The sequence below is a fragment of the Notolabrus celidotus genome, chromosome 13 (assembly GCF_009762535.1).
Source record: "Notolabrus celidotus isolate fNotCel1 chromosome 13, fNotCel1.pri, whole genome shotgun sequence".
Lineage (NCBI taxonomy): Eukaryota > Metazoa > Chordata > Actinopteri > Labriformes > Labridae > Notolabrus > Notolabrus celidotus.
Window position 1 is genome coordinate 21,477,312 of NC_048284.1, and position 14,655 is coordinate 21,491,966.

The window sequence follows — 14,655 nt, forward strand, 5'->3', positions numbered from 1 at the left end:
CCACCAGCGGTGTCCTACAGACCATCAATAAGACCAAGCTGTCTGGAAGAATAAAGACCTGGTGTCTGCAGTTTGGGCTTGTTGTGTTGAACAGTCTATGAGATCCTGATCTCGACAGTGAAGAAAATGGAAAGAGCAGGCTACATCTCAATGTTCCACAGTGCCTTACCTCAGTAGACCTCTATGTAGGAGATGCTTTCAAGCTGTCTCTTTTCAGTCTCACAGAGGACATCAAATGTGCATAAGCAGGACTCCAGATGACACCAAATGAGCACAATGTCTCAGTGGTGAGAGAGAACGTGCCAACCTTGGCAGCTGGGCGCAAATGGAGACCAGCCAACGCAGTGGACAAGGCAACAGAAGCTCTCAGACATACATACATTGTGGGACATGTGGAGCAAGAAAAAGGAGGTGTTGGGCAAACAACCAGCTGTCTAGCTTGGAATAAGGCCACAGAACAAGAACAAAGACAGATGGGGTTGGAGGAAGTGCACTGTCAGGAGGATGCTACAAGGTGGGCCAAAGCGGTCATCCTTGGCAAACAGGGTCAGAGGAAGAGATGGGGAAGGGTGAAAAAAGGAAGATTAGATATGAGGATGTGTTAGCCATGGAAAGAAGACAAGGGGGTTTTCCATTATGCATCATGTAACCACAGCTTATCTCCATCACAGATGAGGGCTTTGCTCCGTGCTAGCAAACCTTGAACAAATTCTCACAAGGCTTAAAATCCGCTCTAAAGTTTGTAAAATGTGGTTTCACAACTAAGTCCAGAAGGTCCTTCCTTCATCCTGGATTACACAAGTTGCCACCAGCAGCATCTAGCTGCCATTCCTGTTGCGGTAACTAAGAACAGCTCCACACATCTAGAGATAGACCAGGTCTCAGTGATGTCACCCATTGATGAGGTGATGCGAAACCAAGCAATGGTTGTCGCCATGTTGGAATTGCTGATGGTCAACTTGGGAACCAGTGTAGAGAAGGAGTCGGGGAGGGCCATTAAACTCCGGGCCAACAGCTACAACACACCAGCCTGTCAAATCAGCTACACCCCTTTCAATGCTTTATTATGCAGAACTCTTAGCCTCAACATAATCAAAACAAATAAAGTGAACAAATCATCATTAGGAATAGAGACATTTTTTTGTGCTAGGCTGTAAGCAGGTTTGGGCAAATGGACTTTTTAACGTGGGGCCTAATACTCAAGTGGACACCCTAAGAACTGTATCTTCGCATTGCCCCAGTTGCTTTACTTTTCAGTAACCAAGGTTGACGCTTGAGCGAAACACATTAGTTGAAACACTGAAGTCCACCCTGTGGAGATAGGGTGCAGAGATTCCCTGGCTTCTCTTGGCAGATTGCTCTGGGACCTGGTCATCAGAGGCCAGAGCCTGCACCCAGCCACCCAAGCTGTGTCAGAGACAGCAGACAGACCAAAGCAGCCGCTGGCTTTAGATGAAGAGGCAAGAACCCTGCTGGGCCCAGGAGTAGTAGGCCAGGAGGACAAAGAGGGAGTGTTTCTGGGTAGCCCAGATTTACTGCTGAGCCCTCTGGTGGTTAACTGAACTCATCAACAAATTGTTGAGGTTAAAGGGTGGAGGGTTACAACTGAAACACTTGTGTTATCCTTCCATCATTATTCACATCATTAATGAATTTACTGACAGCAAGAACACGCCATTGGAAGTCCTTGCAAAAAAGATAATAACATCTTATCCTGTGTTCTAGAAATCTGTTTGTTGTAAGCCTAACCCACAATCTGGGTTCTGTCCTTCTCAACTTTTATTTTTCAAAGGCTTAAAATCCTTAATAAAGAAATAATACTTAAGTGTTAAGTAAGCTGACATACAGAAAAGTAAAGCAACAACTATTCTGATTGTATTCCATTGGTCTTCTTTAAAGTCAATGAAATGAATTAGCTCTATCCCATAAAGGGAGCACTCAGAATTCTTCTCAATGAACACATATGAAGATACTAGGAATTTGAATTGTTTTCAAGTGTAACAAACAGTTGTTATATATTTTATAAAATGATTGAATGAGGCAATAATACACAAAATGTTTTGGAGCATTATCCAATACTACTACAATACTCTATCTCTTCATGTTCGTTACCAGCCACAATACTATCACAATGGGTACTGAAACATTACACTGGTGATATATTTATCCTCTACTCTGCTAATCCAGTTAAGAATGCTGTCAACAGAGCTGCCAGTCATGACGTCACATCTCTTTGTTTTAGCATCAAACGATTTAACATTAACTTCTTAGAAAAAGGAATGCTTGTTGATATTTCTGCATGACTGTCGTGAAAAAAACATGGTTGAGAAATATATATTTTATGGGAGTTTTGATTTTCTAGTTTGACCCATGTCCCATCTGTTAAAATGGAGAAAGTGGGCTTTAGGATCTATTAGGGTTGGCTGTGGCTCAGTGGTAGAGTTGGTCATCTCTCAATCAGAGGAGATCCTGCTGTGTCCACATAGAAAAATGTTCTGTACCTCACCCTAAATTGCTGCCGGTGTGTGAATGGAAATAGTTAATACTGATGGGCACTTTACATAGCAGTCTCTGCCATAAGTGTATAAATGTGATATGTAATCATAGACTGTATAAAATATGGACGTAGGATCCGTGACATCACCCATCTGTTTCTGAAGCACTGTTTTGAGTCCAATTGACGGCGGCCGCCATATTGCTGCTGTCGAGCGATCGTGACGTAAAGAGGCGGGCTTTGAGCCTCCTAGCCAACAGCTACAGTGTTCCCGCCTGTCAACCAAGTCAGCTGTGCCTCTCATTGGAAGACTCGTAATCTAAATTTCTTCGAAATTGCTACGTTAGAAAAAAATTCACCCCCGTACAGTGTGTGCCGATCGAGAAATGAGCTATCCAGACTACACTCGTCTTTTTTACCAGGCTGTAAACATGTTTATTTCTGCTGTAAAGATCGTCTTTTTTGAATTGGTGTGTATGTGGTTTCCGGTACTTCCAGAGCCAGCCTCAAGCGGATCCTCGATGAACTGCAGGTTTTAGCACTTTGGCATTGGACTCATATTTTTAGACCGGAGGTTGCCGCTTGTATGTAATGTAAAAGTGCTCTGATTGGTCAAGAGACTATAGAAAGTGCCCTATGAATACAGTGCTTTCATACTGCAGACAGTAAGTAGGGGGAGCTCTAGATGTTTTGGCTTCACTACAGGGGATATGTTTTGCCGTCTATGTTTTTATACACTCCATGGTTTGACATTGTATGCTGAGTTAACAATGCTTAAACAAAACAAGTATGCACATTTTTTCTGTATTAAGTAACATCACATAAATACACTATAGTATGCACTACGCAGCCATTAACGTAACTCCACACTTGTAGAAACTTATTCACCTCACTGTTTTTAATGATGTTTTAAAAACTATCAAATTTACATTTTTAGTTATTCATTATTCCTATTCATAAGAAACTATTAACATTACTTGTGCTTGCTTTATAACCCCATGAATCTACCTGCACCTGCTACTTCTTGTGTCACCTGCAAAGACTCTAGCCTTGTTACTTTTGGATAAACCTCAAGGGAAGACAGCTTTATGCTGTTTCTCTCTCTCTCGTGCATGTAAGGCAGGATATCTGGCCGCTGCTTGGTCTGATCCCAAGTCCCGGGCTTTGATGCTGAGGACTTTGAAACCGAGGGTCAGGGATCAAAGAAAGTGGGACTGAGCCGCACTCCAGCCGTCTGTCCTCAGGAACAGGGGGTGGAGCTGAGGTGCTAGGTGTGACTCGACACTTTTTTTTCAGGGAAACTTGGGGCGCTACAGAGGATCAGTATGAGAGAAAGGATGAAGAGGTGGATGTGAGACCATACAGCTGAGTCGGATCTCAGACCCCCGGGGTGTTGTGATGAGTCACTTCCTGGCTCCCACTCCTCACAAACACACGTACACACACAAACCACCAACCAGAACAGAACACACACACACACAAAAAGAACCAGACACACAGGATCCGATCCACACAGATATACCCACACCGCACTTCAGACTTAAGTAACGCTGTGCTGAAAGCTTTTTCTAAAATCTGATTGGATGTAGTCACAATGGGGGTCGACGCTCCAAACTTTTGAGCACTGTTTCCATGGCGATAGGTTCTGACATCTCCTGTCGTGACAAGATGTTGTTTTGTTTTTTTGGGGGGGGGGGTTTGGGTTGCAAGGACCAGGGGGGTTTGCTCAGGAAGATTTGAACATTGACAGTAAAAGAAAGCTGTCAGAACACCCTGATCAGAAAGGAGGGAAAGAAGAAGAGGAAGCAATACACCGAAGTCAAGAGAGGCAGTGGAGCTCTCCAACTGCAGGCAAAAACAGTGAACTCAAGTGACCCCATCTGAGAGCGGTGAGAGAGATACACAGAGTCTTTTAACCATGCACAAAAACCACTGACGTATTTTGAATTGGCGCATCAAGCCCAGAGGAATATTTCCTCTTAGATAATTGGGGTACAATGTGTCGATAATGAGGCGAATTGGGTTTTTTGGGGGAGACAATTTGCATCCTCATTAGGGCAGCCATTTAGACAAAAAGGCTATTATGCTACAATATTTAGTTCTCTTACAGTAAACACAGATGTTTATGTCTGACCCCAAAAAATGGAATCTGAGGAATGCACTGATTGTATCCACAAAATTAAAACATGCAGCAATAAAACATTCATATTCTCAAGGAGACAAATCAATAATTGCAATGTGTTTTGTCATCATCTGCGTCGCAGCAGCACCAGCAGCAACAATATTTGTGGTTTAAGAGGAAGACAAAAATATAAAAGTCTGTTTATTTACCAAATCCTCGCAAGTTCATTTGGGTTCAGCGCAGATCCCAGCAGGGGTGCTAGACACAAGAGGGTGGGCGGATGCCAGTCCTCACTGTTGTCTTCAAATGAATAGAGGAACTTAAGTGACCTCAGACGAGCCAGTGTTAGGGCAACTGTGAACGGCTGATGGCAGCACCTAGCAACATCTCCGACAGAAAAGCGTGAAGTGTCCTTCAGATGATGCCGTTTGAAATATCACTGCTTATGAATTAAAGGAGGATATCAACGTGAGTTGAGTCAGCGATGTGTGACTTCACTTTTGAGTGTGTCCTGATTCATTACTGCGGTATGGTAAAATTAGAGAAAGCAGGCAACACAACATAATGAACCAGAAGCAACAAAATCATTCAGATAAAAAAAAACAAGGCTGATCTGATAGTTAATAATAATGATAATAATAATAATAATAATAATAATAATAATAATAATAATAATAATAATAATGATAATGATAATGATAATCATAATAACATTATTATTATTATTAATAATAATATTAATAACAATGTTAATACTATTATTATTATTATTAATAATAATAATAATAATAATAATAATAATAATAATAATGATGATGATTATAACAACAACAATAATAATAATAATAATAATAATAATAATAATAATAATAATAATAATAATAATAATAGCATCATTTGTATTCATAAATAAATACATCTAAATATATATACATGAAAATATATTTATGAATTTTTAGGTTGTGACAATAGTATCATGACATGTCACAACATATGACATGACAATATACATTAAAGTTCACTAAATTCTCAAATGAAAAAAGAATCAAGTGTAATAAGAAATGAAATAGCCTTAAACTAGCAGTGAGTTTTATTCAAGTATCATTCAAGTTAAAAAACGGTTACATTATAATTCAGTACTGCAGAGACTAAGCATGTATGTGATTGAAATAAACGTCCAGAGATGAATCATCTAGATTTTAAAGGGTTGAATGTTTACCAGTTTTGTCCAGCAGGGGGCAGCAGAGGACTGGGTATACAAATTAAAAGCTCTTGGGCCGCAGAGGTTTCAGGTGGAAGTTTTTCATGATTGAAGAACATTTTAAAGAAACTACTTAATTCAGTATTTTTAGTATTGTTAAGTTTATCGTATGTTTTGGTTAAAGCTTGAATGGAACAAATGTTTTTTTTTATTTCAATATCATTATGTTCATATTTGAGTTACCTTGTGTCATACTACTTCCTGTTTTTAATCTTACATTGTGATGTATTTTTGTACGAAAATGTATCAAGATTATTAAAAGGGATTTATCTTTGACTTTCTGTAAATTGCCTCATCTGACATTGAAACACATTCTCCCTAAATACAAGCCTTTCTAATGAGCTATGACTGATATGTGTGCATTTAATTTAATTAGAATTAACATAATTCCCAGAGTAACAACACTTGTCATGCACTTGTCCTGTTATCTCTTTATCAACATGTTTTGGTCAACATGTCCTGCACAGTGACGTGTCTAGAAGTATTTCTCCACACTGTATATTTAAGTACTTCAGGTCATAACTGATTGCAGATATCTAAAATCAAATGCCAAATGTGAATAGCTGAAATGACAATTTTAAAATGAACTGAGGATGTAGAATAATGGATGTTTGTCACCTTTTTTTTTGGGATATCCTAAACTGAAATTTTGACAAGTAACAATTAGATTGTAGAAATCTGAAATAAAAGTTTTTCCTTGGAGGAGTTTTATTGCCAGTATCCAAAATGGTCTTTCTGAACGAGAGGAATTTTATTTCAGCTATCTGAGATAAATATCCACTCTAGTTATTAAATGAGACCTTGTGTTGTACTGCTGATGTCTGTGATGCTTGACATCACCATCCTTGTCAAATATTGTTTTTTTAGTCAACAAAAACAGATTAAACTGTGGACATGACTGAAAACAAAGTCTATCACAGTTTAACTATGGTAAGCATCAGCTTACCAGACTCCAAACACACCACCAGAGGGCCCTCTTCCTGATCTTTTGGGACTTCAACCATTTATTTTCTACATAGCTAATATTTTTGTCCGCTGTACATATTTTTATTATCATTATTTTCATTGTATTTGTTTTTATATCTTATTGATTACTTCTTCCATTAATATTATTTGATTTGATTTGATGCTTAATTACTGTGTACAGGAGCAACTTTAATGACTGAATTTCCCCCCCCCGGTTAAATAAAGTATTTCTGATTCTGATTAAATGTAGCTAATTAAGCTACCTTAAGCTAACTGACACAGGAAAGACACATGGTGATATCAGCATGTAGAACTCCGGTGAAAGAACATTAATAGCAAATTAAAAGCATGAAACTTGAACATGGTAAGTTTCAGTTATTTACATGACTTTTCGTTAACAACTGAAGCAGAACAGGGAGCCAGCTAAAGTTAGCTAAAGTAGCAGCTTTTAGCTTAATGATGAATGCCTAATGGCCTGACTTTAACATTTACCAATACAAGAAGTTGAAAGTTACCTCATGTGAACTCAATGAGGTACTTCTTTGTCCTCTGTAGAGTCAACAGTGAATATTTCAACAACAATCATAAAACGCTGGTTTCCCTCCAAAAGAACTGCAGTTAAAGAGCAGACAGTGCAAGTCCAAATGGTATCATGTCTTGTTCTGTTGTGAAAGTGTGACCACCTTTTAAAGTGACATTAGTTGTTATTATGCATTTCAATAGGTGAGATGGGCAGGTTAACAATTTAAAAAAATTCAGTGTACTAAAGTTAGAAGAAACGAGTAAGTGTAGTAACGCCAGGTGTTCCAAAAACCTGTATCACCCAAGATTAATAAGATTGGGGTGCTGGTGGCCTAGTGGTCTAAGCGCCCCACATACAGAGGCTACAGTCCTCGTTGTAGAGGTCACCGGTTAGATTCCCGGCCGCGACCATTTCTTGCATGTCTTCCCAGGCTCTCTCCCCACATTCCCTGTCTCTCTTCAGCTGTCCTATTGAATAAAGGCAAAAAGCCCCAAAATATAACTTAAAAAAAAGATTTGATTATTTATTCCAAATAACTCTATGCTAAATTCATACGATGAGCCATGTTTATTTAAGGATTTAATTAACTTCTTTTTTAAGTTTATTGAGGTACACTGTTCATTTTTACAATGTATGAACTGGACTGCATTGTCTTTGTTCACAGCAACAGAGTGACAGCTGTTTCACTAGAATGAGTCATTGAAGCAGCAAACAGTGTTTGTCCTGAAAGTCCCAAATTAAATTCTTCTGCAGGGACAGAACACTAACACACCGTTTACCAGTAACACATGCCAGACATTTTCAGTGTCAAATGATCACCTGTCCTCTTCTTCACCTCTTTACCTCTGATAAGAGAATCTGATGCTAACCTGACATAACATTCAAGAGCAGCTTCATGACACCTCTTTAAAACGAAATGTCACATTCATCAGGAGTGCTGCGAGGGAAGAAAAGACAGCTTCAATGTGACAAATGACAACTCGCAGAACGATGTTTTAGGATGAAAATATAAAACTCACATGTTCTCTTTATTTGCTGTATATAGATAGATGTACACCACTGGAGATTTGGATAAAAGCACACATAAAAAGCTCATGTATGTAGAATCTCAACACATGTCTGGAGATGGAAAACAAAGAAATGGAGGTGATGCCAGATTACAAATAGATAAAAAACTATCCAAATTCTATATTTCTAAATGGAAATCATCACGTGTTGAAGAAGTCTGTGCCACATACCAACTGTCTGCAGTTGCTAATAACTCTGTATTCTGTACACTGAGTATTTTGTACAAAATATGAAATCTACCATTTAATAATAGTTATAACATAAAATAAAAGTACATTATATGTACAATATTCGATGAAGCCTTTCAGTATGAGCTGATACTCAAAGACATTTCATTTTTTACAGAGAAAACAAAGCTTACGTAGAACTGAAGAGAGCTCCAAAGAAGCCAATATTAAAGCCATTTCAAGAAGAACAACAGTCACCAACGGGACCCTCCTGTGTGACAACCAACCGTCAGAAGATAAAGACTCTATTTACTTCCTTTTCATCAAAAGGGGATGAGGTGTATGTAAAATCCTTCAGTGAATGTTGTTCTTCAAGACAAACATGGTGAAAACGAAACAATGTGACAGCAGTATTATTTACATTTTGCACATTCAGTTGAAACACTGACGAGAGGTTCTGCAGGCAAAGGAAGAATAAAACCACAACAAAAAGAACTCGCAAACATCCAGAGGCAGGTCAAACAGATGTCCAAATAATGAGCCCTACAGGGGAAGTAGGCTTTCACCAAACAACGGGGGCTTAGAGCCAGAGTGCAGGTCTGGGCAGAGGGGGTCAAACAATGTCACAAATATTAAGTGGAATGAGACAGTTGGGGCGCACAACGGAAAAGTCACGATGGGAGGTGATGTCCTCTCCTATGGAGGCTAGCTCTTATCAACAGGCACCCAAAGGAGGTGACCCCTCACACCACGACAGACAGCATCACGGATTTCATTTCTTTTAACTAGTTTGTTTTTTCAGTTGTGTTTCTATTTTCTTTCAAGTTTAATCAGGAAGTGCTTCATTGCTGAAGTGGTTTGGGGCGACCACTCTGCTTCTCACTACAAAATCCTAGCCTCAAGAAGACGCATTTTTGGAAACCAATGTAACGTTTTTTTTATTTATTTTTTACAATGACGTGGTATTTGAGCTCATGCTGCTACTCGATTCTCTGTTGAGCAATGTCCCCCTTAGACTATAAAAGGCACTGTGAAAAGAAAGGCTCATGTTTGACCTCTTCAAACCAAACACACCTCACGTAAGAAGCAGTCTAATCTCGAACAAGTGTTTTATAAATAAAAGGGTCTTGCTTGAAAAGAGTAGGAAAAAGCAAACACCATCAGCACAGTTTCTGCTCTCCCCCCTCATGTTTTCACTTCTCTCAACACACTGTGACACTGTGGGAATCCAAGACAAGCAACTACATCTCTCTGACCTCTCATAAGCCTCACATGAATGACAGCGACTTGTACTGAATGCTAATTACTATGTTTAACACACCGCCTACCATGGCTGGATGTGACCAGGCAACCAAAAATAAATCCCACAATCCTGGCTCATGTAACAGGCTGGGCTCATCCAAATGTCCAATCAAATGAACCTAAACTCGTGATATAACCATTGATCAAGCTGCTGGCACATCCTGCAAACTGTCTGAACGTATTGTCTACAAATTAAAGGAGCGTTTTTTCTAGAGAGGGACTAAATTAATGAGAGAAGTTGGCACTAAACTAAGCCTAACGAAGATCTGCCAGCACTGCCTGATGAACACTTTTAATCTTGATGATCCTAGTCTGATTTACAGAACCATCAACACATTTTCACAGCTAATGCGACATTAACTGCAGATAAGGTAACTTTGAAACAGAACCGTTCGAAGGATATGGAGTGTGTTTTCACAAAGAAGAAGGAAAATATAGTAACAGGTGTCCTGTTTCAATATCATGAGAAAAATACCAAATATGTAGGATACCGAAACAACTCTCATAAACTGATACTTTTTTCTTTTTTACAAATTAGATGTCCTCTATGGAGGGTACAGTAAGGGGCTCATATTATTCATACAAGCACCTGACATCTATAGGCAAGAAGAGAAGACAGCTCACACACACGTAAACACACACACATACACACACACACACTCACAAAAAGAACAAAACACCTGAGAGAAATGACCAGAAGGGGGCAGCACAGCACCCCGAAAAACACAACAAGTTGAGAGGATAGGAAATAAGAGAAACGAGGAGGGGAAAGAGAGATGACGACACTACAGTATCTTGGTTGAAGTTCAGGGCGCGGTGCGTGTCGTGGTCTCGCAGGACCGTCTCAGCACCATTTATTTTGTCCCAATGAAGCCCAACCAGGCTTTGACGTGCGACTGTAGATTTGATCTGTGTCATGTGGAGCTGAGACTGTTCTGTGTTTGTGCTGGACTGGACTGAGATACCAGAGTTGTGTTGTTGTGCTGGCCCCTGTGGGCCTGTGGTTCCTCTGTGGATGCTGCTGGTTTTTATGGTGGGTCTTGGGTGGTCTTCTTAGTGGCCGTCTTGCGTCGTCAACATCTCCTCGGCCCTCATGTGCAACTCCAACGCTGTGACAGTGCAGATGTCCCTCGGCAGTTCTGATTTCCTCCGCATCAGTGGGCGCTCCCTTCTCTGATCTTTTTGGATCTGGACATGTGGAGAGATGGTGCAAAGGTAGCGCAATAAGCATGGTGCGAGGATGAGAGACATAGATAATTTCTTTCGTGGACTATGGGAAAAACTTAAATCAAACTCCTTGTCTTATAAGAGAGTGAGGCAGCGTGCGGGTGATTCCTCCTGCTGTGCATCATGGACTTAAATGGTCTAGAATGTTTACGAGCTGTGACTGATTTCATGCTTTCTTTAATCACATGTATAAAGTTTCAGCTACGCTTCACAGATTACATTTGAGCTGTTCCAACTCAGCTGATGTCGTCAGTGAAAATAAACCTGTAAAGTCTATTTTTGATGTTCAGATCAGAATCAGCTTCTGACCAGGTTCAAACAATGAAGCCCGGCTTTATGTTGAGTCTACTTTCTCCCTGCCTTGCACATCAACACTACTCTGATAAGTCATTCCTGACCTGTGTGGCTTCCTCCTCCATGGCTCTCTTGAGCAGGTCGACGTCTTCGAGCAGTGGCCCGTCTGTCTCCATGTCTATGGGACCGTCTGAGCCCACATAGTCAATGTACATCATAAACTGTGCAGGTCGAGGAAAAGAGGAAGGTCACTAATGTATTTTTTAAAATAATTTCTGCTTGAGAGCTTAATCTCTGTCAAACTTGACGTTTTAAAATCAGTTCCACCAAAGAACGACCTTAACAGCTCATTGGATTGCAAACTTTTGTGTTCTCATGGAAGCGCTGACACTATACTGGGTGTTAATTATTATTACAGAAATAAAAACTGCACTGAGGCAATCTTGGACTACACGATTACCCCCTTACATATGTATTATATGCTACATATTCGTTACTATGTCTTTGCTCACCTGTGGGTTTGACTTTGCAAGATTCTCAATCTTCAGCCACGCTTCTTCTCTCTCTCTCCATTTGGCTTTCTCTCTGAGACAGCAATCAACACAAAGAGAACCATTAGAGGCTGCATTAAAAGGAAAAACAATACAGAGTTTGCAGCTCAAAATTATTCTTGCTTGGGCTTAGTCACACACTAGATGATTTTAGGCCAAATTCAGGGCCTTATTTGCTACCTCAAATGATGGGAGGCAAGGCCTGATTCTAGGCTTGTCCTAACATATCATGTGTTCAAATAATCCTCAAGTGTGTGGTGTCATTACGACTATTTTACTGTTCCTCGACCAAGTCAGAACCTCCAGACCTAGGATTGTAAATTTCAAACACCTTTTATATTCTTACTACCTCAGATTGAATTCCTGCAATAACCAATGAGACGAGCAGACTGGAAAGTGTCACTAACTGGATGTTTGGTCGGAACTGTCCTAATGAGTGTGGTGTCCCACAGCTCTAAAATGGGTTGAGATGTGAAAGTCGTCCAGTGTATGGCTAGCCTTATTTGTGTTTTCCATTTCTAGTAAAGTTTTGTATTTTCCAGTGATGTTTGGAACTGTGTCATAAGACCAGGAGAGCTGTAGCTAAGTGACCTACTTGCTCTTCTCAGCCCTGAACTGCTGGGTGCAGTCATCAAACAGCTTCTGGTTCATCTCCATGAAGAGTTTCAGAGCGTTGTAGATCAACCCATGGATCGTCCTGCACACACAGATCACTTGATTTATGTAGTTTGTATCCTACTACAATATTACCTGACAGATAACACAGAGACAGGAGAGTCTGTGTGTCTGTGTTGGGACTCACTTGTTCCAGTGGGTCTTGGAGTTGCGGTAAAGGGCGGGGAACATGATGGGCAGGATCTTAGCGGCATTGTCACTGATCAGGCTCATGATGTACTCGTTGTTCCAGTAGTACAGAGCTCGCTCTGCCACCTAAAGACACATTAACAGGGTTACATACATACTAAATGTGCTGAACCACAATATATGTGCAATAGGATGAACTACAAATGTAGCTGCCAGTCATTTAAGTTTATTAATTTAATTCATTTCAATTCACATGATAATTTAAGTTAAAAACTACATTTAAGGTTCAAATATTTAGCTGTTTAGTATGTAAGTTATAAAGAATTTGTTAAAGTGAAATAATCCATAGCAGATGGAAGCTTCCAGAACATGAGAAAGGGGGCGGGTCTTAGCGAGATGCACCTCATGCTTGCCATGCAGCAAGGTTAATGGCAGAGAGGAGGAATCTGCTGCACAATTGAAAGACCTGGGAAGCCATAAATTCATTTTTTACTCCCTCTCAGTTCATGGGGCCAATGAGGTATGTGTTAAAGTTTGTTTGAATGGCCGAATTATTTTCTTTGATGTGATTACAAGTTAAACAGCATACAGTTTATATGTATATTGATTTGATTTGACAAGTAGTGCGTTATGTGTTTATTTGTGTTCAAGCTTTATCAAGCTGATATGATTTTTTTATCACAGTTCTCACGGCATGCTCAAAGGCATGGAAAATAAATGCCCGTAAAAGAAAAAGAACGCCTTCTGTCCGTGTCTTGACTGGAGGGAGTTACAACTAACCTGAAAATGTGGGCTGGACACACACTTGGCCAGCTGTCTGAAGAGGGGCTCCATCACTTTGACAAACTCTGATGGCTCAATGACATCCAGGATCTCCTCCAGTTCATTGAGGAACATGACCTCCTTTGGACTGTGAGTCTTTGGCCAATACTTTAACAAAGCCATCACCGTCTGCACAAAGAGGGCAACAGGGTTATTTAAAAAAAGAGGTAGAAGGAGCGGGCATGAGCAGCTGATTTGTCCAAGTAAGACGTACACTTACAATCAGATTAGGTTTGTTTTTCTGTCTCTTGCACTGCAATCGTAGCCAACTAAACAAGTAGTCCTATTTTGGGTCTTTTTTATACAACCCATAACAATTCAATTTGTTTGGATTTTAGTAAAATTTGAAATTAATACAACCCCAAAATCCAGGAGGAGTTTCTCAAACTAGAGAATTGAAAGTACAACCAAGTACACCAAGCAAATGTCAAAAACAGAGACTCTGGCAGATGGAGTTCTTGGGTTCATACAGCCATCCACTAATCTTTAGCAGACAGGATATTGAGGGATAATTCCATCATCAACTTTAACAACATAATAACATTAATAAAATAATTCTTACTGGTTCAGTGAGGGTGCTGTCCTTTTCTAAGAACTGCACCACGCAGTAGGCCAGCTACAAAGAGAGAAACATTATGTCACCAACTGCAGTAATGTAAAGTAAATATGATACAGAATATGCACAGTAGAGGAAATAATCACCTGAGGGTGATATACACTTAGAGACTTGACTTTGTGTAAAGGCAGTAGAACTTTTAGAAGGAATATCTTGTGCTCTTCTTTCAACGGTAACGCAAATCCATTTATTATGCTGCAAGTAGAAAAGTTATCGTCAGAAAAACAAAAAGACACCAACAGGAAGATGAAACAGTTCTGTTTTATTTATAAATATGTGCACATGCAATCATTTGAATACTGAAAACAACACTTTAGAATGAGCCACAAACAGGAAGGCTATAAAATGCACCTCTCTGAGATACCTTACCTGCCTAATATTTCCAGTAACTCTGCTATTCCATTATGATGTTCAGTCTCATAAATGAACCTGAAATAT

The 14,655-nt window shown here is 39.8% G+C and overlaps 1 protein-coding gene across 7 annotated transcripts in view; it reads right to left on the bottom strand.

Moving 5' to 3' along the window:
• Positions 1–7,949: 7,949 nt before the first annotated feature.
• ppp2r5cb (protein phosphatase 2, regulatory subunit B', gamma b) overlaps positions 7,950–14,655 on the bottom strand; it is a 36,200-nt gene continuing 29,494 nt past the window's right edge. For 4 of the 7 annotated variants that reach the window (XM_034699227.1, XM_034699226.1, XM_034699228.1 and 1 more), the window contains 9 exons: positions 14,587–14,646; positions 14,304–14,412; positions 14,164–14,217; positions 13,560–13,730; positions 12,778–12,905; positions 12,571–12,672; positions 11,937–12,009; positions 11,529–11,645; positions 7,950–11,091 (listed from right to left, as the gene is read on the bottom strand). In XM_034699227.1, coding sequence (XP_034555118.1) covers positions 10,957–11,091; positions 11,529–11,645; positions 11,937–12,009; positions 12,571–12,672; positions 12,778–12,905; positions 13,560–13,730; positions 14,164–14,217; positions 14,304–14,412; positions 14,587–14,646 — 949 coding nt within the window. In that variant the 3' untranslated portion in view covers positions 7,950–10,956. The remainder of the gene's footprint in view (positions 11,092–11,528; positions 11,646–11,936; positions 12,010–12,570; positions 12,673–12,777; positions 12,906–13,559; positions 13,731–14,163; positions 14,218–14,303; positions 14,413–14,586; positions 14,647–14,655) is intronic. The other 3 variants (XM_034699230.1, XM_034699229.1, XM_034699232.1) reach the window with 1 other exon arrangement.